At 45.8% G+C, this 24,418-nt stretch overlaps 1 protein-coding gene and 1 pseudogene across 9 annotated transcripts in view; both read left to right on the forward strand.

Moving 5' to 3' along the window:
* Positions 1-5,099, forward strand: part of LOC124032192 (pleckstrin homology domain-containing family A member 5-like) — a 261,873-nt gene extending 256,774 nt beyond the window's left edge. For 8 of the 9 annotated variants that reach the window (XM_046344393.1, XM_046344404.1, XM_046344441.1 and 5 more), the window contains 2 exons: positions 2,820-2,943; positions 4,786-5,099. In XM_046344393.1, the coding sequence (XP_046200349.1) occupies positions 2,820-2,935 (116 nt within the window). In that variant the 3' untranslated portion in view covers positions 2,936-2,943; positions 4,786-5,099. The remainder of the gene's footprint in view (positions 1-2,819; positions 2,944-4,785) is intronic. The other variant, XM_046344432.1, reaches the window with a different exon arrangement.
* Positions 5,100-13,018: 7,919 nt separating this feature from the next.
* LOC124039286 overlaps positions 13,019-24,418 on the forward strand; it is a 98,574-nt pseudogene continuing 87,174 nt past the window's right edge.

Consider the following 24,418-nt stretch of genomic DNA (forward strand, 5'->3'; position numbering starts at 1 on the left):
TATGGTGGAAAATAAGTATTTGGTCAATAACAAATGTTTATCTCAATACTTTGTTATATGCCCTTTGTTGGCAATGACAGAGGTCAAACGTTTTCTGTAAGTCTTCACAAGTTTTTCACACACTGTTGCTGGTATTTTGGCCCATTCCTCCATGCAGATCTCCTCTAGAACAGTGATGTTTTGGGGCTGTTGCTGGGCAACACAGACTTTCAACTCCCTCCAAAGATTTTCTATGGGGTTGAGATCTGGAGACTGGCTAGGCAACTCCAGGACCTTGAAATGCTTCTTACGAAGCCATACCTTCGTTGCCCGGGCGGTGTGTTTGGGATCATTGTCATGCTGAAAGACCCAGCCACGTTTCATCTTCAATACCCTTGCTGATGGATCTAACGATACATGGCCCCATTCCTTCTTTCCTTTACACGGATCAGTCGTCCTGGTCCCTTTGCAGAAAAACACCCCCAAAGCATGATGTTTCCACCCCCATGCTTCACAGTAGATATGGTTTTCTTTGAATGCAACTCAGCATTCTTTGTCCTCCAAACATGACGAGTTGAGTTTTTACCACAAAGTTCTATTTTGGTTTCATCTGACCATATGACATTCTCCCAATCTTCTTCTGGATCATCCAAATGATCTCTAGCAAACTTCAGATGGGCTTGGACATGTACTGGCTTAAGCAGGGGGACACGTCTGGCACTGCAGGATTTGAGTCCCTGGCGGCGTAGTGTGTTACTGATGGTAGGCTTAGTTACTTTGGTCCCAGCTCTCTGCAGGTCATTCACTAGGTCCCCCCGTGTGGTTCTGGGACTTTTGCTCACCGTTCTTGTGATCATTTTGACCCCACAGATTGTGATCTTGCGTGGAGCCCCAGATTGAGGGAGATTATCAGTGGTTAGCGCGCACTGCGCCCGGCCCGCCACAGGAGTCGCTGGTGTGCGATGAGACAAGGACATCCCTACCGGCCAAGCCCTCCCTAACCCGGACGACGCTAGGACAATTGTGCGTCGCCCCACGGTCCTCCCGGTCGTGGCCGGTTACGACAGAGACTGGGCGCGAACCCAGAGTCTCTGATGTCACAGCTGGCGCTGCAGTACAGTGCCCTTAACCACTGCACCACCCGGGAGGCCCTCACTCTGATTCTTGGTCAAATAGCCCTTACACAGCCTGGAGGTGTGTTGGGTCATTGTCCTGTTGAAAAACAAATGATAGTCCCACTAAGCGCAAACCAAATGGGATGGCGTATCGCTGCAGAATGCTGTGGTAGCCATGCTGGTTAAGTGTGCCTTCAATTCTAAACAAATAACAGACAGTGTCACCAGCAAAGCACACCCACACCATCACACCTCCTCCTCCATGCTTCACGGTGGGAACCACACATGCAGAGATCCTCCATTCACCTACTCTCTCACAAAGACACGGCTGTTAGAACCCAAAATCTCACATTTGGACTCATCAAACCAAAGGACAGATTTCCTCTGGTCTTACGTCCATTGCTCATGTTTCTTGCCCCAAGCAAGTCTCTTCGTCTTATTGGTGTCCTTTACTAGAGGTTTCTTTACAGCAATCAGATTCACGCAGTCTCCTCTGAACAGTTGATGTTGAGACGTGTCTGTTACTTCAACTCTGTGAAGCATTTATTTGAGCTGAAATCTGAGGTGCAGTTAACTCTAATGAATTTATCCTCTGCAGCAGAGGTAACTCTGGGTCTTCCTTTCCTGTGGCGGTCCTCAAGAGAGCCAGTTTCATCATAGCGCTTGATGGTTTTTGCAACTGCACTTGAAGAAACTTTCAAAGTTCTTGAAATTTTCCGCATTGACTGACCTTCATGTCTTAGTCGTTTCTCTTTGCTTATTTGAGCTGTTTTTGCCATAATATGGACTTGATCTTTTACCAAATAGTGTTAGCTTCTGTAAACCACCCCTACCTTGTCACAACACAACTGATTGGCTCAAACACATTAAGAAGGAAAGAAAATCCACTAATTAACTTTTAACAAGGCACACCTGTTAATTTAAATTAATTCCAGGTGACTACCCCATGAAGCTGGTTGAGAGAATGTCAAGAGTGTACAATACTGTCATCAAGGCAAATGGTGGTTAATCTCAAATATATTTTGATTTGTTTAACACTTTTTTGGCTACTACATGATTCCATATGTGTTATTTCGTAGTTTTGATGTCTTCTACAATGTAGAATAATATGTGTATGTGACCAATAAGATTTGATTTTGAGCTGGTTGCCGAGGCCTTCAGACACAGTGTAGGACAGGATCGCAGAATAAGAACACAGCTTAGCAATTTGCCAGTTTTGTTCATAATATGCAATCAATTCATGCTGCTTATGTGACTTCATTTTTTCTTCAACTGATGTTCTATAACCACAGGATATAACATAGATTTGTTCGCATGCATAACATGACATAACATGACATAACATGACATAACATGACATAACATGCATGACATAACATGACATAACAGTATTCATTTTTTAAATTTGATTTACCTCATTGATTTGCTTTACTTGTTTTGTCATTCACTCACTTTACATTTTTTTAAAGAATGAAAGAAGAAATGTAAACAACTTGTTTTTTCCGCTGTGTGTGTGTGTGTGTGTGTGTGTGTGTGTGTGTGTGTGTGTGTGTGTGTGTGTGTGTGTGTGTGTGTGTGTGTGTGTGTGTGTGTGTGTGTGTGTGTGTGTGTGTGTGTGTGTGTGTGTGTGTGTGTGTGTGTGTGTGTGTGTGTGTGTGTGTGTGTGTGTGTGTCTGTACGTCCTGTGTGTCCATGTACATGGTGTGCGTCCTGTGTGGTTTGCAGTGCACAGCTTGTCATCCTCCTCACCTCCTCCTGAGCCCCAACCCTCCTCATCTCAACCTCCTAACACACAGCCTCCCCCCCAGCTCACTGATGGCTCCCACTTCATCTGTGTCTAGTAGTGGCAGTAAGTGTGTGTAGGAACGCCCGTAAGAGTCTCCTCCCTGTTCCGTCTCTCCTCTCTGTTCAGTCTCTCCTCTCTGTTCAGTCTCTCCTCTCTGTTCAGTCTCTCCTCTGTTCAGTCTCTCCTCTCTGTTCAGTCTCTCCTCTCTGTTCAGTCTCTCCTCTATAGTTCAGTCTCTCCTCTCTGTTCGGTCTCACCTCTCTGTTCAGTCTCTCCTCTGTTCGGTCTCTCCTCTCTGTTCAGTCTCTCCTCTCTGTTCGTCTCCTCTCTGTTCAGTCTCTCCTCTCTGTTCAGTCTCTCCTCTCTGTTCAGTCTCTCCTCTCTGTTCAGTCTCTCCTCTGTTCAGTCTCTCCTCTCTGTTCGGTCTCTCCTCTCTGTTCGGTCTCTCCTCTCTGTTCGGTCTCTCCTCTCTGTTCGGTCTCTCCTCTCTGTTCAGTCTATCCTCCCTGTTCAGTCTCTCCTCTCTGTTCGTCTCTCCTCTCTGTTCGGTCTCTCCTCTCTGTTCGGTCTCTCCTCTCTGTTCGGTCTCTCCTCTCTGTTCAGTCTATCCTCCCTGTTCAGTCTCTCCTCTCTGTTCGTCTATCCTCCCTGTTCAGTCTCTCCTCTCTGTTCAGTCTCTCCTCTCTCCATTCTGACCTCTCTGTTCGGTCTCTCCTCTCTGTTCAGTCTCTCCTCTCTGTTCAGTCTCTCCTCTGTTCAGTCTCTCCTCTCTGTTCGGTCTCTCCTCTCTGTTCAGTCTCTCCTCTCTGTTCGGTCTCTCCTCTCTGTTCAGTCTCTCCTCTGTTCAGTCTATCCTCTCTGTTCAGTCTCTGCTCTCTGTTCAGTCTCTCCTCTCTGTTCAGTCTCTCCTCTCTGTTCAGTCTCTCCTCTCTGTTCGGTCTCTCCTCTCTGTTCGGTCTCTCCTCTCTGTTCAGTCTCTGTTCAGTCTCTCTGTTCAGTCTCTCCTCTCTGTTCATTCTGACCTCCTCTGTTCGGTCTCTCCTCTCTGTTCAGTCTCTCCTCTCTGTTCAGTCTCTCCTCTGTTCAGTCTCTCCTCTCTGTTCGGTCTCTCCTCTCTGTTCAGTCTCTCCTCTCTGTTCGGTCTCTCCTCTCTGTTCAGTCTCTCCTCTGTTCAGTCTATCCTCTCTGTTCAGTCTCTGCTCTCTGTTCAGTCTCTGCTCTCTGTTCAGTCTCTCCTCTCTGTTCAGTCTCTCCTCTCTGTTCGGTCTCTCCTCTCTGTTCGGTCTCTCCTCTCTGTTCAGTCTCTCCTCTCTGTTCGGTCTCTCCTCTCTGTTCAGTCTCTCCTCTCTGTTCGGTCTCTCCTCTCTGTTCAGTCTCTCCTCTCTGTTCAGTCTCTCCTCTCTGTTCGGTCTCTCCTCTCTGTTCAGTCTCTCCTCTCTGTTCGGTCTCTCCTCTCTGTTCAGTCTCTCCTCTCTGTTCGGTCTCTCCTCTCTGTTCGGTCTCTCCTTTCTGTTCAGTCTCCCCTCTCTGTTCAGTCTCACCTCTCTGTTCAGTCTCTCCTCTGTTCAGTCTCTCCTCTCTGTTCAGTCTCTCCTCTCTGTTCAGTCTCCCCTCTCTGTTCAGTCTCTCCTCTCTGTTCAGTCTCTCCTCTCTGTTCAGTCTCTCCTCTCTGTTCAGTCTCTCCTCTCTGTTCAGTCTCTCCTCTCTGTTCAGTCCCTCCTGTCTGTTCTGCCTCAAGCTCACTACATTTTTTGACAGAAAACTAAGGCCTGTAAACTCCATGTTTCCAGTTGCTCTTCCTCTCTCGTTCTCTCTCTCTCTCCATCTCCCTCACGCTTTCTCAATCTCTCTTCCTCGCTCTCTCTCTCCTTTTTAAATAATCTCTTTCTTTCCCTCTCTTTTTAGCCTTGGCCTCAATGAAGACCTACACGTGAGAAGACCTCTTCACTAGGACATGACACACCCAGCACAAAATCCAACAAACTGGACTGACAGACTGATGGCCCGTTAGACCACGCCATGCTCTGTTCAATCTATACCTTACTACAGTATGACATCACATCCTCCTGTGCCATGATGTCAGTTCATGTTGCCACATCCCCTCCTTTTAACATCACCACCACTTTCCCCTCTTCTCCCCCTCACCTACTCTCCATGTTATCACCCCCCACCCCCTACTCTCCATGTTATCACCCCCCTCACCTACTCTCCATGTTATCACCCCCCCTACTCTCCATGTTATCACCCCCCCTCACCTACTCTCCATGTTATCACCCCCCTCACCTACTCTCCATGTTATCACCCCCCTCACCTACTCTCCATGTTATCACCCCCCTCACCTACTCTCCATGTTATCACCCCCCTCACCTACTCTCCATGTTATCACCCCCCTCTCCATGTTATCACCCCCCTCACCTACTCTCCATGTTATCACCCCCTCACCTACTCTCCATGTTATCACCCCCCTCACCTACTCTCCATGTTATCACCCCCCTCACCTACTCTCCATGTTATCACCCCCTCATGTTATCACCCCCCCACCCCACCCTACTCTCCATGTTATCACCCCCTCACCTACTCTCCATGTTATCACCCCCTCATCTACTCTCCATGTTATCACCCCCTCATCTACTCTCCATGTTATCACCCCCCTCACCTACTCTCCATGTCATCACCCCCCTCACCTACTCTCCATGTTATCACCCCCCTCACCTACTCTCCATGTTATCACCCCCCACCTACTCTCCATGTTATCACCCCCCCACCTACTCTCCATGTTATCACCCCACCTACTCTCCATGTTATCACCCCCCTCACCTACTCTCCATGTTATCACCCCCCCACCTACTCTCCATGCTTATCACCCCCCCCCCACCTACTCTCCATGTTATCACCCCCCTCACCTACTCTCCATGTTATCACCCCCCTCACCTACTCTCCATGTTATCACCCCCCACCTACTCTCCATGTTATCACCCCCTCATCTACTCTCCATGTTATCACCCCCCTCACCTACTCTCCATGTTATCACCCCCCTCACCTACTCTCCATGTTATCACCCCCCTCATCTACTCTCCATGTTATCACCCCCCCCTCATCTACTCTCCATGTTATCACCCCCTCCCCTACTTTCCATGTCATCACCCCCTCACCTACTCTCCATGTTATCACCCCTCCCCCTCACCTACTCTCCATGTTATCACCCCTCCCCCTCACCTACTCTCCATGTTATCACCCTTCTCCCCCTCACCTACTTCCATGTTATCACCCTTCTCCCCCTCACCTACTCTCCATGTTATCACCCTTCTCCCCCCTCACCTACTCTCCATGTTATCAACTTTGATCTTTGCAACAATGAGACAATAGTAAGGCATCGATACTGTTGCATTTAGAATATAATTAGTTCCATTGCCGTTATTTCTATAGTTTGGAGTTGGAGTTGATGATTGTGATTGAATATTGTCTGATGGTTAGGGTGTGTTCAGAGCATAAGGCCTGAATCCTGCTGTGATGACTTTTTCCTTCCCCCGGGAAAAGACTGTCACATGTTCCTCACACACAGACACAGTAATGCCAATAACTTTTTCACAGTTCAGCTTGGTTTTATAACTATTTCAGTTCATTTAAGTTTAAAAAAATATATATATATTTTTTAGTTCACAACACTGCATATTTTAGTAATTCAAAATCCAGTGTACAAAACCATTTCTGTTTTATATGTCTAAATATACAAGAGACAAATATAGTTGATTTATAGATTTTGAAGAACGTGCCACTTTATTGTTGCGGAGGAGGATGGGATGAGATTTGTACTATTTTGTCTGGTTGGTTGTACTTATATTTATACGTCGGATCTTCTGCAGTTCCCCGTCTGCACCCGAATGGCACCGTGTTCCCTATGTAGTGCACTACTTTGTATCAGGGCCTATTTTTAATTTTTAATTTTACCTTTATTTAACCAGGCAAGTCAGTTAAGAACATATTCTTATTTTCAATGATGGCCTGGGAACAGTGGGTTAACTGTCTGTTCAGGGGCAGAACGACAGATTTGTACCTTGTCAGCTCGGGGGTTTGAACTCGCAACCTTCCGGTTACTAGTCCAACGCTCTAACCACTAGGACTCTGGTCAAAAGGAGTGCACTACTTTGTATCAGGGCCTATAGGACTCTGGTCAAAAGGAGTGCACTACTTTGTATCAGGGCCTATAGGACTCTGGTCAAAAGGAGTGCAGGAACAGGGTGCCGTTTTGGACGCAAACCCTGTCACACTGTTGTTGCCGACACACACGTGAATGTTTTGGCTTTAAAAAAAAAAAGAGAGATGCTTCGTTTTTGTTTTTCTATTGCTGAGAAGAGAAGAGATATATTTAAAAATGTTTTCAGACCGAGGTTTGGTTTTTAAGAAGTCTATTTTACAACTAATTGGTTTTGGGGTGTCCTGGGAACAGAAAGACAAAGGGATAGGATAGCACATGTAAAAAGCAATAAGCAGATGGTTTTGTTTAAGGCTGTCTCCCAAATGGCACTCTGCTTCCTATAAAGTGCCCTACTTTTGACTACATCCCCTATGGGCCATGGCACCCTATTCCCTAAATAGCCCTATGGGCCCTGGTTAAAAGGAGTGCACTATAAAGGGAAAGGGGTGTCATTTTGGGACACGCGATAGGTTTTAGTGTACAAACTGTAATTACCAAAACGAAGTTGTTTGTGTATATAGTGCATTGTGTATTTATCGGGGGTTGGAACCGGTTCAGGGAACAGAACCAAAAACGGTTCCGGAACAGAACCAAAAACGGTTCCGGAACAGAACCAAAAACGGGAAAATAACAACATTTTTAGAGGGAACGAGAACCAAGAACGAAAGTGATCTATTCTGTTCCGGAACAGAACCACTCTGTTCCGGAACCATTTTAAAAGCATGGGAACCGTTTGATAAAATGATTTTATGTTTCAGGGCATTTTTTTCCCAGTTTCACAAAACAAAAAAAACAAAAAAAAATGCAACAAAGCACCTACTGTATGCAAAGCCCTCAGCTGTCACTCAGAAACGTATTCCAGTGTCTGTCTTCCTGCTGCCTTCCTGCCAACTGAAAATATTTGCCAGTGTGTAGGCTATCTAACCTTCCCCCTCCCTCCAAAGCATGCATATGCATAATCTACTGTAGCTACTGACGTTACAGGCGTGATTCAGAAATTAATTATTTTTTATTAGAGAACAATGGGATTAACTTTTTCAATAGTAGTTAAGGATACTATAATTATCACATTTCATATTGGATTTATTAACAACAAAAATATGTTGTTGTTTTTGTATTCTGGTGCTGCTCTGCACACACAAGCTTGTTAGCTAGCTAGCCAGTGCTTTCCAGAAACCCAGCCTTAACAGAAACCAAAGCCATTCCTCTGTAGGCTTCATGCCCAGCGCTCTCTTCACCCACAACATTTCAGTTGCATGTTGCGCCCTACACTACACTTCGCCTGTCCAATGCATTTATACCGAACAAAAATATAAACGCGACATTCAACAATTTTATTGATTTTTACAGAGTTACAGTTCACATGAGGAAATCAGTCGATTTAAATAAATTCATTACGCCCTAAGTATGGATTTCACATGACTGGGAATAAAGATATGCATCACAGATACCTTATAAAATGGGCCTCAGGATCTCGTCACTGTATATTTGTGCATTCAAATTGCCATAGATAAAACGCAATTGTGTTCATTGCACGTAGTTTATGCCTGCCCATACCATAACCCCACCGCCACCAGGGGACACTCTGGCCTTTTATTGTCCCCAGGACAAGGTGCACCTGTGTAATGATCATGCTGTTTAATCTGCTTCTTGATATGCCACACCTGTCAGGTGAATGGATTATCTTGGCAAAGGATAAAGGCTCACTAACAGACATGTAAACAAATTTGTGCACAAAATTTGAGACAAATACATTTTTTTTGTGAGTATGGACATTTTCAGGTATCTTTTATTTCAGCTCATGAAACATGGGACCAACACTTTACATGTTGCGTTTATATTTTTGTTCAGTGTACATTCTGTAGCAGGCCTGCTCCATAGCAAAGCTCCTCTATCCATTGGTGAAGTCATTTAAATGAAAAAAATACATTTTGATTTCAGAGGTTTAAAAAGGAACAGAAAGGAACGATATAAAACGTAACTTTTTGGGGGGTTCGAACCGGTTCAGAATTTTATTTTGTTGCTCGGAACAGTGGAACAGAACAAAAGGAAAAAAATGGTTCTGTTCACAACAAACGATTGGAACATAATTTAGGTTCCAACCCCTGGTATAAACTGTACCGCGGTACATTGTGTATTAGTGCTGAGCGATTAGTGCTTTTTGAGTTTGGTTCAGTTAGATTATATGGGGGGGGGGGGAATACGTTTTGGATTTCACTTTAGATTTTTAAAAATGTCATTATGTGGGTTGAAGGCTGTAACAGCACAGAATAAAACAACCAATACAAGTCCCATGATGGTAGTGACTGACCATTCCTGCTTATCACTTATTCACCATTATTTTTTCACATTACTTTACTTTAATAAAATATTTAAATTATATATATATATATATATATATATTCAATCACTTAGATTATGTAAATTGTTCTGTATATTACATTAGTTTTAATTGATGACTTTATTATTTCGTTCCAAGTCATCATCTCATCTCTATAGAGCTGTTGTTTGCCTGTTGTCTGACAAAATCACTATTTTTGTAGTTCTTAAAAGTAAATAAGGCATACTTAAAAAAATAATAATTAAAAAGTAGAATAAATAGTTTTCCCGTATCAGGACCTCCTATTCGCGGCCACAAAAGCATGTTATGGTTCTAATCATAGAACTACATATAGAATCGCCTTTAATTCAATAGGATCTCTGTGGGCCTAGTCGTAAAGACTTTTAACATGTATCGCCTTTATGCTGTGGCATAAACACAACCAGTCATGATGGGGTTTTTTAAAAATAGGATTTGTCAAACAGTGACTTCAAAGGATTACTTTACTCGGCTACTTGCGCAAGTTCATCCACTCGCACCATACATGTGAATGAAAAGAGACTTCTGTTAAAACAAAACACCAAAAAGTCCAATGACATTTTCCGACTGTAATTAGGGCAGCATTTATGCAGGCCACTGCTGTCCGCGCTCTTCTCTGTGTCAGCCACGCATCTCTGCCTTGGCAAGATTCCTGTGTTCTTGTCAAACCGCGTTGCATTTTGGAGTGTAAGCCCCCGTTTTCAAGTTAATTCGCTCATTTTCCCTTCCCCTGATGTAATGATAAATAGTGCTATGCTAGCGTTTTATTTATTGTGATAGGCTCATGTTTTACCGGTACTGCTGGGACGTCGTACTGGACCGTACCGCCTTACTTTCACCCCTGCTTTTATTACTACTGAATACCAACTATCAATCACTTAGATTATGTATTTTCAGGTAGAGATACATCGCAAAGCAACTGTTTTCTATCCCTCTCTGTGTCTGCTCCACACAGACTGGACAAGTAGGCGCGCAATGGATTATGGTCATTGTAGTTAATTACCACGTTTTCTGCACTAAACTATAGAATATTGGCCTGTTGGAAACTACAACTCCCTACTACAGTTCATCGCACAGGTCGGACATGAGCTGATTTATCTCTAGAGAAATTGCATAGAGCTCACAGGGAGAGAAAAAAATGAGGGGGAAAAATGAAATTAAAATAATTGAACCGAAGTCGGTCCATTAGTTGTTTTTTTTAAACGTACGTTTTGGTTAATCGCTCAGCACTTGTGTATATACTGTACCACAGTACTGTAGTACGCAGTACAGAGAGAAGAGGATTGGAGGGTGTAGGATATACATCCATAACAGGCTACTACTACATTATATTTAGAGTTGATGATATTACAATATTTATATCCCATTTGTTTTATATGATGTTAAATAAATGTTATTGTTCTTACACATTGGTGTGTGGGGTGTGGTGATTGTAAAAGAGTGGACTGGATGCTACTCAGTATTAGAAACTAGCAAATATGTTTTTATTGACAATGAGCATAGTATTTCCCCATCCCAAAATACTTTATATTGGCCCCTAAATGTTGCTGTTAATAAAGTTGTGGATTGAATATATCCTGCCTAAGTGCTTTTCATAGAGTTATATTCAGTTTGCACACCTATTGTGTGTTTCCAGGTTTATTGAGAAAGAAAAAAATCGACAGTGTTCATAAAAAAAGAAAATAATTCCAGCACACTGGCGATCGAGAATGCTCCACAAACATCTGGACGAATCTCTCAGCAACTCTGATGATCTGGGTAAGATGATGTATTTTTTGAACGGGTACTGGGTTCTGGGATGTTATGATAAACATTACAGAGATTATTATAGGTCGTAAATGTAATTGCAAAAGGAATAGATTTCCATGAGACAAATGTCGGTATTGTGTAGTTGATATCTGTAGAATGATAACGTCAGAGGTCCAAATGAAATCCCTGTTCAAAACTAAGGCAGTAGCACTGCCGTGTGGTCACAGAGGAAAACACTGATCTGTACTGGCATCTGTAACCATTTGCAATTGTAACAGTTCCCATCAAATATACATTTTTCAACAGGCCATGTGGGTTCATCGGGGCTCACCCCGGTGGCTCTAATCCAGTTTAGATTTGATTTATTTAAACGAGATTATTTTAGGATTCTGAGTGGCGCAGCGGTCTAATGAGTTGCATCGCGGTGCTCGAGGCGTCACTACAGACTCGGGTTACGATCTCGGGCTGTATCACAGCCGGCCGTGGTCGGGAGTCCCATAGTGCGGCGCACAATTGACCCAGCTTTGACCGGGGTAGACCGTAATTGTCAATAAAAATTTGTTCTAAAACTGATTTGCCTAGTTAAATAAAGGTGAACAAAAATATATAGTTGTTTGCAAACCCGTGATTTCTCCCAACACGTGGAACGCTTCAGTGAGTGAAAATACGTTGTTCTGCAACGCTTCTGTCCAACGTGTACACCGCTCCAGTTGTGGGACATGACGCCGCGCAGGACACGCGTGGTGAAAATAGTCATTGGTGTTCAGTAAAAATGACTACCGCTTCTTCTGAAATGCAAACTCCCGCATTGAGCGAGGAAAACAGTGAAACGCTTACAGAAAAGACCCAGGAGGAAAAGCAACCGGACACCGTTTCAGATCTGTTAGCAGCGTAGACGCACTGCTGAACGTGGAAGTAAGGATCGGGGAATGAGGGCAAGACGGAGAAGAAGGGGACGTGAAACCTGCCGCAGAGGCAGATGAGGAGGCTGCGGAAGCGGTGGCGGTGACAGAGGCGACAACAGTCGCACAAGCAACAGGGGTCGCAGATGATAATGGTGATGAAGAAATAGAAAAGAAGATGGGATGCAAATTTGCTAACACAGATGAGGATTGCTCGGACCCTGAGAAACAGAGTAGCCTAGTGGACGGTGGTGAGAATGCGCGAGACAGTTAAAGATACGGCGAAGAAAAGTAAACCAGAAGAACAGCGAGAGGAGAACAAGTGAGTGACTGTGTGGGGAAAAGCGTGTCGATGCTCAGTGTATCTGCAGGTCTTTATAAACCGGTAATGCATACTTCATTTAGCTTTTAGTCGTTTTGATTGAAACAAATATGTGCACTTTCATCTTGTAAATATCAACTGTGTCTCTGTTCTGTTCATTCAGGCTGGAAGTCTGTTTTGCTTGACCGTTGCAGTTGAATCAAGTGCTCGAATGTGTATCTTAAAACCCCCTGAAATGGTATGAGGGGCCAATCAGCAGCAGCAACGGCAGGTGACACACATGTTGCAGCTCTGCACACACAGGCAGTCTGTTCAAGTACAATCGGGATTCCAGACTTTACATAGGTTGCTCTCTCTCTGTGTCTCTCTGTGTCTCTCTCTGTGTCTCTCTCTGTGTCTCTCTGTGTCTCTCTCTCTCTCTGTGTCTCTCTCTGTGTCTCTCTCTGTCTCTCTCTGTCTCTCTCTGTGTCTCTCTCTCTCTGTCTCGCTGTGTCTGTGTCTCTCTCACTGTTTCTCTCTCTCTCTGTCTCTCTCTCTGTGTCTCTCTCTCTGTCTCGCTGTGTCTGGCACTCTTTGTGTCTGTCTCTCTGAGTCTCTGTCTCAGTATCAGCAGTACCCTGATGGACATGGAGAGCACGGTATCCAGCGGACGCTCCACCCCTGCCATGATGAATGGGCAGGGCAGTGCCACTCCAGTACCAAGGGCCAGGCAGTGGGGAACAGCTGCTGCTGGGACCAATGTGGCCTCTGTTTCACCTGTAGCCCAGACCTGTCTGAACACATCAGGGGCCTGCACGTCGACGGACAGAGAGGAGGGGTGGGTAGTATCAGGAACCAGGACAAAATACGGTTGTGTTCATTTGGGAGAAAACCTTTTGAAACTGAGTAAAACAGGAAGGCACTAGCTGGACTTAAACCATTGTTTTAAACTGGTTTGCTACTTTTGGCCCTGATGAACATGACCCAGGCTTCTTTATATCAGATCAAATTTGATGACCAATTTATGCAGAAATCCAGGTATTTCCAAAGGGTTCACATATACTTTTTCTTGCCGCTGTAAATCAAAACTGGATGTTTTTTGGAGATAGATGGGGGTTGTTGTCCATTAGTTTACTCTAAGTAGGGGAGAGGTGGTAGGGTTAGGGAGAAATAAACTCTCCTCATCACCATCCCCAACTCTCTCTCTCCCCCATCCCCAACTCTCTCTCCCCCATCTCTCTCTCTCCCCCCATCACTAACTCTCTCCCCCCCATCTCCCAACTCCCTCTCTAACTCCCATTCCCCCATCTTTCTATCTCTATCTCTCTCTCTCCACCCATCTCCAACTCCCCCCCCCCACCCCCCCACACCAGGTGTTTGTGTGTCTTTGGAAGGGCTGTAAAGGTGTACAACACTCCGTCCACCAGTCCAAGGTGGCTCCAGAGACACATGCTGACACACAGCGGAGACAAACCATTCAAGGTATGTATGGAATCCCTGCGGTAATTGAACCCACAATTTTTGTGTTGTTAGCAGGTCTCTGTGGTTTTCTGAATGGTGACCTGCCTATCACTGACCCTCTCGCTCTCTCTCTCCTCTCTCTCTTTCTCGCTCTCTCTCCTCTCTCGCTCTCTCTCCGCTCTCTCTCTCTCTCCTCTCTCGCTCTCTCTCCTCTCTCGCTCTCTCCTCTCTCGCTCTCTCTCCTCTCGCTCTCTCTCCTCTCTCTCTCTCGCTCTCTCCTCTCTCTCTCTCGCTCTCTCTCTCTCTCTCTCGCTCTCTCTCTCTCTCGCTCTCGCTCTCTCTCTCTCTCTCTCTCTCTCTCTCTCTCTCTCTCTCTCTCTCTCTCTCTCTCTCTCTCTCTCTCGCTCTCTCTCTCTCTCTCTCTCTCTCTCTCTCTCTCTCTCTCTCTCTCTCTCTCTCTCTCTCTCTCTCTCTCTCTCTCTCTCTCTCTCTCTCTCTCTCTCTCTCTCTCTCTCTCTCTCTCTCTCTCTCTCTCTCTCTCTCTCTCTCTCTCTCTCTCTCTCTCTCTCTCTCATGTGTTGTCAAAGCAAGTGAGGTAGATAACATACAATATCTCTCTCTCTCGTAGTGTGTGGTGGGGGGCTGCAATGCCAGCTTTGCATCGCAGGGGGGGATAGCAGGGGGATAGCAGGGGGGGCTAGTGCGCCACGTTCCCACCCACTTCAGTCAGCTCCTCTAAGCAGTCCAGTCAGTCTAGACTCAAGGAAGAGTCAAAGCTCTTAAAGCTGGGCTTACTAAGAGGAAGAAACGAACGCAGATGAACAAACGCAGGCGCTCGCTACGTACGTACCTACTACAGTGGTGTGTGTGTGTGTGTGTGAGTGTGTGTGTGTGTGTGTGTGTGTGTGTGTGTGTGTGTGAAAAATCAAATTTTGTTTGTCACATGCTTCATAAACAACAGGTGTAGACGAACAGTGAAATGCTCCCTGGCTGGTCATAAACAACAGGTGTAGACTAACAGTGAAATGCTTCATCAACAACAGGTGTAGACTAACAGTGAAATGCTTCATCAACAACAGGTGTAGACTAACAGTGAAATGCTCCCTGGCTGGTCATCAACAACAGGTGTAGACTAACAGTGAAATGCTTCATCAACAACAGGTGTAGACTAACAGTGAAATGCTCCCTGGCTGGTCATCAACAACAGGTGTAGACTAACAGTGAAATACTAACAGGTATTTGTTCAACAATGCAGAGATAAAGATACGAAATAGAAACAATGAAACAAGGAATAAATACACAGTCAATAACAACTTAAAATAACATGTCTATTTACAGGAAGTACCGAGTCAATGTGCAGGGGTAGGAGGTTATTGAAGTAACGACAGTAACATTTCAAATTAATTGCCTGGCTGTTTATTTTCTTAAATCACTAAACACAACAGGCGTTTATTAAAGACAGTCTTCTAAAACAGCCAAGAATGTATTTCCTTCGTGCCCTCAGCTTTTGCTCATTTGCATAGTTAATTGTTTAATTCCAGCATCCACTACCAGCATTTTAATCAACTTCTTCATTTCCTGCACGGATGTGTCAACATTCACAGTGTCACATTTGGTCTTGTCTTAGTGCTGCCTCTATATACAGTACCAGTCAAAAGTTTGGTCGGGTTCAAGTCCGGGCTCTGGCTGGGCCACTCAATGACATTCAGAGACTTGTCCTGAAGCCACTCCTGCGTTGTCTTGGCTGTGTGCTTACACGGAACCCAAACCGCGTGCGCTGTCGTGCAGAAATGTATTTTGTCCCCCTACACCAAACGCGATCACGACACGCAGGTTAAAATATCAAAACAAACACTGAACCAATTACATTAATTTGGGGACAGGTCGATAAGCATTAAACATGTATGGCAATTTAGCTAGTTAGCTTGGACTTAACGTTAATTTGTCCTATTTAGCTAGCTTGCCGTTGCTAGCTAATTTGTCCTGATTTGTCCTGGGATATAAACATTGAGTTGTTATTTTACCTGAAATACACAAGGACCTCTACTCCGACAATTAATCCACACATAAAACGGCCAACCGAATCGTTTCTAGTCCTCTCTCCTCCTTCCAGGCTTTTTCATCTTTGAACTTATATGGTGATCGTGTAATGAACTTCGTCTGCTGTTAGAAGAGAGGCAGACCGAAATGCAGCGTGTAGGTTACTCATGACCTTTAATAAAGATAAAGCGGTACATGAAATAATAGAAAATACAAAAACAACAAACAAGTGAAACAAAATACAGCCTATCTGGTGACTAACACAAAGACAGGAACAATCACCCACGAAATACAACGCGCACTCAGGCTACCTAAATACGGTTCCCAATCCGAGACAACTAGAATCAGCTGACTCCAATTAGGAATCGCCTTAGGAATCGCCTCAGGCAGCCAAGCCTAACTAGACACACCCCTACTAATACACACTCCTAATTAATACAAACCCCAATACGAAATACAACATATAAACCCATGTCACACCCTGGCCTACCCAAACATATAACAAAAACACAAGATACAATGACCAAGGCGTGACAGAACCCCCCCCTAAGGTGCGGACTCCGGGACGCACCTCAAGAGCATAGGGAGGGTCCGGGTGGGCGTCTGTCCATGGTGGCGGTTCTGGCTCGGGACGTGGACCCCACTCCATAAATGTCCTAGTTCCTCCCCTTCGCGTCCTAGGATAATCCACCTTCTCCGCCGACCATGGCCTAATAGTCCTCACCCTGATCCCCACATAACTGAGGGGCAGCTCGGGACAGAGGGGCAGCTCGGGACAGAGGGGCAGCTCGGGACAGAGGGGCAACTCGGGACAGAGGGGCAACTCGGGACAGAGGGGCAACTCGGGACAGAGGGGCAACTCAGGACAGAGGGGCAGCTCGGGACAGAGGGGCAGCTCAGGACAGAGGGGCAGCCAGGACAGAGGGCAGCCCGGGACAGAGGGGCAGCCCGGGACAGAGGGGCAGCCCGGGACAGAGGGGCAGCCCGGGACTGAGGCAGCCCGGTACTGAGGGGAAGCCCGGTACTGAGGGGAAGCCCGGTACTGAGAGGAAGCCCGGTACTGAGAGGAAGCTCGGTACTGAGAGGAAGCTCGGTACTGAGAGGGAGCCCAGTACTGAGAGGGAGCCTAGTACTGAGAGGAAGCTCAGTACTGAGAGAAAAGCTCAGGCAGGTAGTAGGCTCCGGTAAATCCTGGCTGGCTGGTGGACCTGGATGATTAAGGTTGTCTGGCCGATCTAGAAGATCTTGGTAGACTGGCACTTCTGGCGGATCCTGGCAGACTGGCACTTCTGGCGGATCCTGGCAGACTGGTGACGCTGGGCCGACTGGCGGCGCTGGGCAGACAGGAGACTCCGGCAGCGCAGGAGAGGAGAAAGGCTCTGGCTGCGCTGAACAGGCGAGGCGCACTGGACGCGCTGGGCCGACTGGGAGCACTGGTGGCGCTGGACAGACAGGAGACTCCGGCAGCGCAGGAGAGGAGAAAGGCTCTGGCTGCGCTAAACAGGCGGGAGACTCCGATAGCGCAGGAGAAGAGAACAGCTCTGGTTGCGCTAAACAAGCGGGAGACTCCGGCAGCGCAGGAGGGGAGAAAAGCACTGGCAGCGCTGAACAGGCGAGGCGCACTGGAGGCCTGGTGCGTGGTGCTGGAACTGGTGGTACTGGCGCGAGGACACGCACAGGAAGCCTGGTGCGGGGAGCTGCTACCGGAGGACTGGTGTGTATAGGTGGCTCTGGATAGACCGGACCGTGCAGGCGCACTGGAGCTCTTGAGCACCGAGCCTGCCCAAGCTTACCTGGCTCGATGCCCACTCTAGCCCGGCCAATAGGAAGGGCTGGTATAAGTTGCAGCTGGCTCTGCACCCGCACTGGAAACACCGTGCGCTCCATAGCATAACACGGTGCCTGCCCGGTCTCTCTAGCCCAACGGTGAGCACAGGGAGTATGCACAGGTTTCCTACCTGGCATAACTATTCTCCCTTTTAGCCCCCCCCAATAATTTTTTTGGGGTGACTTTCCGGTTTCCAACCGCGTCGCAGTGCTGCCTCCTCATACTCACGCCTCTCCGCTTTAGCTACATCTATTTCCTCCTTGGGACGGCGATATTCTCCCGGCTGCGCCCAGGGTCCTTTTCCGTCTAATATCATCTCCCAAGACCAGAAGTCCTCATATTGCTGCTCCTCACAATTAACAGGGAGCGTAGGCTCAGGTCTGAACCCTGACTCTGCCACTCTCTCTCTGCGCTTTCCCCCGTTACCTACGGTTTTCGCTCTGTATAGCCGTGCTCTCCTTTTCGATTCCATCCGTGTATAGCCCTCTTCGCATTGCTGCAGGGAATCCCAGGCGGGCTCCTGCACTCGCCCTGGGTCGGACGCCCACCTGTCGATTTCTTCCCACGTCGTATAATCCCTGCTTCTGCCGTCCATATCGTCCTCCTTTAGCTCCTGCCAGTTCACACGCTGCTCGGTCTGTGAATCGTGGTGGGTGATTCTGTAATGATCTTCGTCTGTTGTTTGTAGAAAGTCAGACCGAAATGCAGCGTGTAGGTTACTCATGACCTTTAATAAAGATAAAGCGGTACATGAAATAATAGAAAATACAAAAACAACAAACAAGTGAAACAAAATACAGCCTATCTGGTGACTAACACTAAGACAGGTACAATCACCCACGAAATACAACGCGCACTCAGGCTACCTAAATACGGTTCCCAATCCGAGACAACTAGAATCAGCTGACTCCAATTAGGAATCGCCTCAGGCAGCCAAGCCTAACTAGACACACCCCTACTAATACACACTCCTAATTAATACAAACCCCAATACGAAATACAACATATAAACCCATGTCACACCCTGGCCTACCCAAACATATAACAAAAACACAAGATACAATGACCAAGGCGTGACAGATCGCATCTAAACTTTCATAGTATTACCACGACAACCAGCAACAAAGTTAGTCTTTCAATCACCCACGTGGGCATAACCAATGAGGAGATGGGAGAGGCAGGACTTTCAGAGCGATCTGCGTCAGAAATAGTAATGACTTCTATTTTAGCCCTTAGCAACGCATACGCTCGTTGACGCTCGCGAGCAATAATTGAACAACATGGATTTCTAAATTTATTTTGCAAAGCTCTTGCACGCGACGTCTCCGGTCTGGTCAGCATGTTGGCTGTGTGCTTAGGGCCGTTGTCCTGTTGGAAGGTGAACCTTCACCCCAGTCTGAGGTCCTGCGCGCTCTGAAGCAGGTTTTCATCAAGAATCTCTTAGTACTTTGCGCCGTTCATATTTCCCTCGATCCTGACTAGTCTCACAGTTCCTGCCACTGAAAAACATCCCTACAGCATGATTCTGCCACCACCACCACTGTAGGGATGGTACCAGGTTTCCTCGTGACGCTTGGCATTCAGGCTAAAGAGTTCAATATTGGTTTCATCAGTCCAGAGAATCTTGTTTCTCATGGTCCGAGAGTCTTTAGGTGCCTTTTGGCAACCTCAAAATAGGCTGTCATGTGCCATTTACTGAGGAGTGGCTTCCCGTCTGGCCAGTCTACCATAAAGGCCTGATTGGTGGAGTGCTGCAGAGATGGTTGTCCTTCTGGAATGTTCTCCCATCTCCACAGAGGAACTCTGGAGCTCTGTCAGAGTGACCATCGGATTCTTGTTTTTTTATTAATATATTTGTGGGTTTCTTTTTTCTTCATTTTATTCAACTGTTACCATGCACCTGCAAAAAAGATAGCTCAGATGTGCAAGTGCCCTTATGAATTTTTAATACATTTATGGGGTCATTATGGGGTATTGTGTGTAGATTGATGAGGGAAAAAAAAACATTTAATACATTTTAGAATAAGGTTGTAATGTAACAAAATGTGGAAAAAGTCAAGGGACCAGAATACTTTCCTAATACTGTAGTAATCTAATCCTGTATATAACATTTTGTGTGAAATTATTATTATTATTCTCCGTTTTGACTACGCAATTTTGGAAGTTCATACTTGCGCCACTAGAGGGCAATTAGTCTATTTCTAGGGGCTATATAATCAAATCTAATTTTATTTGTCAAATGCACTGAATACAACAGGTGTAGACCTTACTGTGAAATGCTTACTTACAATCCCTTAAACAACAATAAAGTTCAAGAAATAGAGTCAAGAAAATATTTACTAAATAAACTAAATTGATGAAATAAAATAACAATAACGAGGCTATATACAGGGGGTACCGGTACCGAGTCAATGTGCGGGGATATATACAGGGGGTACTGGTACAGAGTCAATGTGGAGGCTATATACAGGGGGTACCGGTACAGAGTCAATGTGGAGACTATATACAGGGGGTACCGGTACCGAGTCAATGTGGAGACTATAAACAGGGGGTACCGGTACAGAGTCAATGTGGAGGCTATATACAGGGGGTACTGGTACAGAGTCAATGTGGAGACTATATACAGGGGGTACTGGTACAGAGTCAATGTGGAGACTATATACAGGGGGTACCGGTACCGAGTCAATGTGCAGGGATACTGGTTAGTCGAGGTAATTTGTACACGTCGGTAGGGGTAAAGTGACAATGCATAGATAATAAACAGCAAGTAGCAACAGTGTAAAAACAAAGTCGGGGGGGGGGTCAATGTAAATAGTCTGGATGGACATTTTATTAATTGTTCAGCAGTCTCATGGCTTGGGGGTAGAAGCTGTTCAAATCAAATCAAATTTTATTTGTCACATACACATGGTTAGCAGATGTTAATGCGAGTGTAGCGAAATGCTTGTGCTTCTAGTTCCGACAATGCAGTGATAACCAACAAGTAATCTAACTAACAATTCCAAAACTACTACCTTATAGACACAAGTGTAAGGGGATAAAGAATATGTATATAAAGATATATGAATGAGTGATGGTACAGAGCGGCATAGGCAAGATACAGTAGATGGTATCGAGTACAGTATATACATATGAGATGAGTATGTAAACAAAGTGGCATAGTTAAAGTGGCTAGTGATACATGTATTACATAAGGATGCAGTCGATAATATAGAGTACATTATATAAGGCAGCATTGTTTAAAGTGGCTAGTGATATATTTACATAATTTCCCATCATTTCCCATTATTAAAGTGGCTGGAGTTGAGTCAGTGTCAGTGTGTTAGCAGCAGCCACTCAGTGTTAGTGGTGGCTGTTTAACAGTCTGATGGCCTTGAGATAGAAGCTGTTTTTCAGTCTCTCGGTCCCAGCTTTGATGCACCTGTACTGACCTCGACTTCTGGATGATAGTGGGGTGAACAGGCAGTGGCTCGGGTGGTTGATGTCCTTGATGATCTTTATGGCCTTCCTGTAACATCGGGTGGTGTAGGTGTCCTGGAGGGCAGGTAGTTTGCCCCCGGTGATGCGTTGTGCAGACCTCACTACCCTCTGGAGAGCCTTACGGTTGAGGGCGGAGCAGTTGCCGTACGTTAAGGAGCCTTTTGGACCTAGACTCCGCTCCGGTACCGCTTGCTTTGCGATAGCAGAGAAAACAGTCTATGACTGGGATGGCTGGAGTCTGACAATTTTTGGGGGGCCTTCCTCTGACACCACCTGATATAGATGGTCCTGGATGGCAGGAATCTTGACCCCGGTGATGTGCTGGGCCATACGCAGTACACTCTGTAGTGCCTTGCGGTTGGAGGCCGAGCAGTTGCCATACCAGGCGGTGATGCAACCAGCTCTTGATGGTGCAGTTGTAGAACTTTTTGAGGACCTGAGGATCCATGCCAAATCTTTTCAGTCTCCCGAGGGGGAATAGGCATTGTCGTGCCCTCTTCACGACTGTGTTGGTGTGTTTGGACCATTACAGTTCCTTGGTGATGTGGACACCGAGGAACTTGAAGCTCTCAACCCGCTCCACTACAGCCCCGTCGATGAGAATGGGAGCGTGCTCGGCCCTCCTTTTCCTGTAGTCCACGATCAGCTCCTTTGTCTTGCTGACGTTGAGGGAGAGGTTGTTGTCCTGACACCACGCTGCCTCGTTGTTTGTGATCAGGCCTACCACCCTCCTATCGTCAGTAAACTTGATAATAGTTTTTGAGTAGCATGCGGCCATTTTGTGAACATGGAGTATAGGAGGGGACGTAGCACACACCCCTGGGGGCCTCCCTGTGTTGATGGTAAGTGTGGCAGATGTGTTGTTGCCTACCCTCACCATCTGGGGGCGGCCCATCGGGAAGTCCAGGATCCAGTTGCAGTCACACACTCTACACCACATATGTCAGAGTCAAGGCCCGCGGGCCACATCCGTTGCAACGGTGACGCACCGAGCAGTAGGCTGCTTCATTTCAATATTTATTGGCACAGCAGTTGTCAGCATCACAGTAAAATTAACTTTCAGATACCCATCAAAAATGGCAAAACGGAAGGTGGACACTGAGAACCGGGGGTTTCAAACAAGGTGGGAGTCGGAGTATTTGTTCACGGAGGTAGCTGGAAAACCTGTGTGTCTTCTGTGTGGAGAAAGTGTGGCGGTACTGAAAGAGTATAATCTGAGACGCATTATGAAATGAAACACGCGGACAAAAACAAGAATATGGACATGGAACAAAGGCTACAAAAGGCAGAGGAATTAAAACGAGGCCTCAAATCTCGACAGGCTCTGTTCAAAAAGCCAAATCACAAGGCCAGGCTGCTGTCAAGGCCAGTTTTATTTTGACAGAAGAGATCGCTAAATCAGCCCGGCCATTTACGGAGGGGGATTTCATCAAAAACTGCATGATTAAAGTTTGTGACTTAAGTTTGCCCAGAAAAAGGCAACTCTTTTTAAATGTGAGTCTGAGCAGAAACACCATTGCCGAGAGAGTAGACCAGTTGTCCATCAATCTAAAAGAGCAGCTTGTGAAAAAGGGAAAAGATTTCATTGCATATTCCTTGGCTGTGGATGAGAGCACCGACATTTCTGACATTGCCCAGTTGTCAATTTTCATCCGCGGAGTGGACTCCAGCCTAAGCGTGACAGAGGAGTTTTTGGCTTTACGTCCTATGCATGGCACAACTACGGGGCATGATTTGTATGAAGAGGTGTCAAGATGTGTAAATGAGATGGAGCTGCCTTGGGAAAAACTTGTGGGTTTGACAACCGACAGAGCACCTGCGATGTGTGGACACAGGAGCGGACTGGTGGCGAAGATACGGGAAAAGATGCAAGAGGAAAACGCGACAGGTGAGCTGACAGCTTATCATTGTATCATACACCAGGAAGCGTTGTTGAAAATGGAGCATGTAATGAGCATCATCACGCGCACAGTTAACTTTATCAGAGCCAAAGGTTTGAATCACCGCCAGTTCAAGGCATTTCTGACGGAGTTAGAAACGGAGCATGGTGATTTGCCTTATCACACAGAGGTGCGATGGCTAAGCCAGGGAAAGGTGCTTCAAAGATGTTTCGAGCCGTGAGGAGATTTGTCTGTTCTTGGACAGCAAAGGGAAAGACACAACACAACTCCGAGACGAAATGTTTCTGTGTGAAATGGCTTTTCTGTGTGACATTACGAGTCATCTGAATGCAATGAACTTGCAGCTGCAGGGTCGGGATCGTGTCATCTCTGATATGTACAGTACAGTGAAGGCATTTAAAACCAAACTGACTCTGTGGGAGACGCAGATGCGGAAAGAAAATTTGAGCCACTTTCCCAGCTGCCAGACCATGAAAGAGAAGCTCTCTACCAGTGCGTTCCCGAGCGCACAGTTGGCTGATAAAATAGGTATGCTTGCCGCTGACTTTCGACGCCGATTTGCTGACTTTGAAGCACAAAAAGCAGGTTGGAACTGCTCGGTAACCCATTTGCTGTTGACGTGGAAAGCTCACCACCAAACCTCCAAATGGAGTTGATTGACCTCCAATGCAATGATGCACTGAGGCAAAATATGCGGCAGTGGGTGCTGCGGAGTTCGCCCGTTTCCTCCCCGACACAATGCCCCAGCTGCGCATCCAGGCTGCTCAAACGTTGTCTATGTTTGGCAGCACATACCTGTGTGAACAACTGTTTTCTTTGATGAACTTGAACAAAACATCACACAGAAGTCGACTTACTGCTGAACACCTCCACTCAATTCTGAGGATTTCCTCAGCTCAGAGCCTTACCCCGAACATTGATGAACTTGTGGAAAAGATGGGACACCACCAAGTATCACCCTCAACCTCAAACAAGTGAACATTACTGTGCAATCACATATTTAGAGTTTTTACTCAGTTCAAGTTTAAAAGTTAAAGTTTAATATTTGTTTTCACTGCATGTTACTTCTCCTTAAACAAAGTGTTGTTTTTGATTAATAGATTTTTGCACTTTATTTTATTGTATTTCAATCCAATTATATTTTAAAAATATTTCAGTTGAGTGGATGATAGAAAATTGCTATTATTGTTTTTTTCTTTGAAGTAAATTTAGCCCACTTTTGCTAAAATAGAAAATATAGGCTACTGATGGTGCCTTGAATACCGGTTTCTTTCATTTAATGTTCATGTTATGGGGATTTTTATATAAAGGAAATTTGTCTT

Source organism: Oncorhynchus gorbuscha, linkage group LG01 (assembly GCF_021184085.1).
Source record: "Oncorhynchus gorbuscha isolate QuinsamMale2020 ecotype Even-year linkage group LG01, OgorEven_v1.0, whole genome shotgun sequence".
Taxonomy (NCBI): domain Eukaryota; kingdom Metazoa; phylum Chordata; class Actinopteri; order Salmoniformes; family Salmonidae; genus Oncorhynchus; species Oncorhynchus gorbuscha.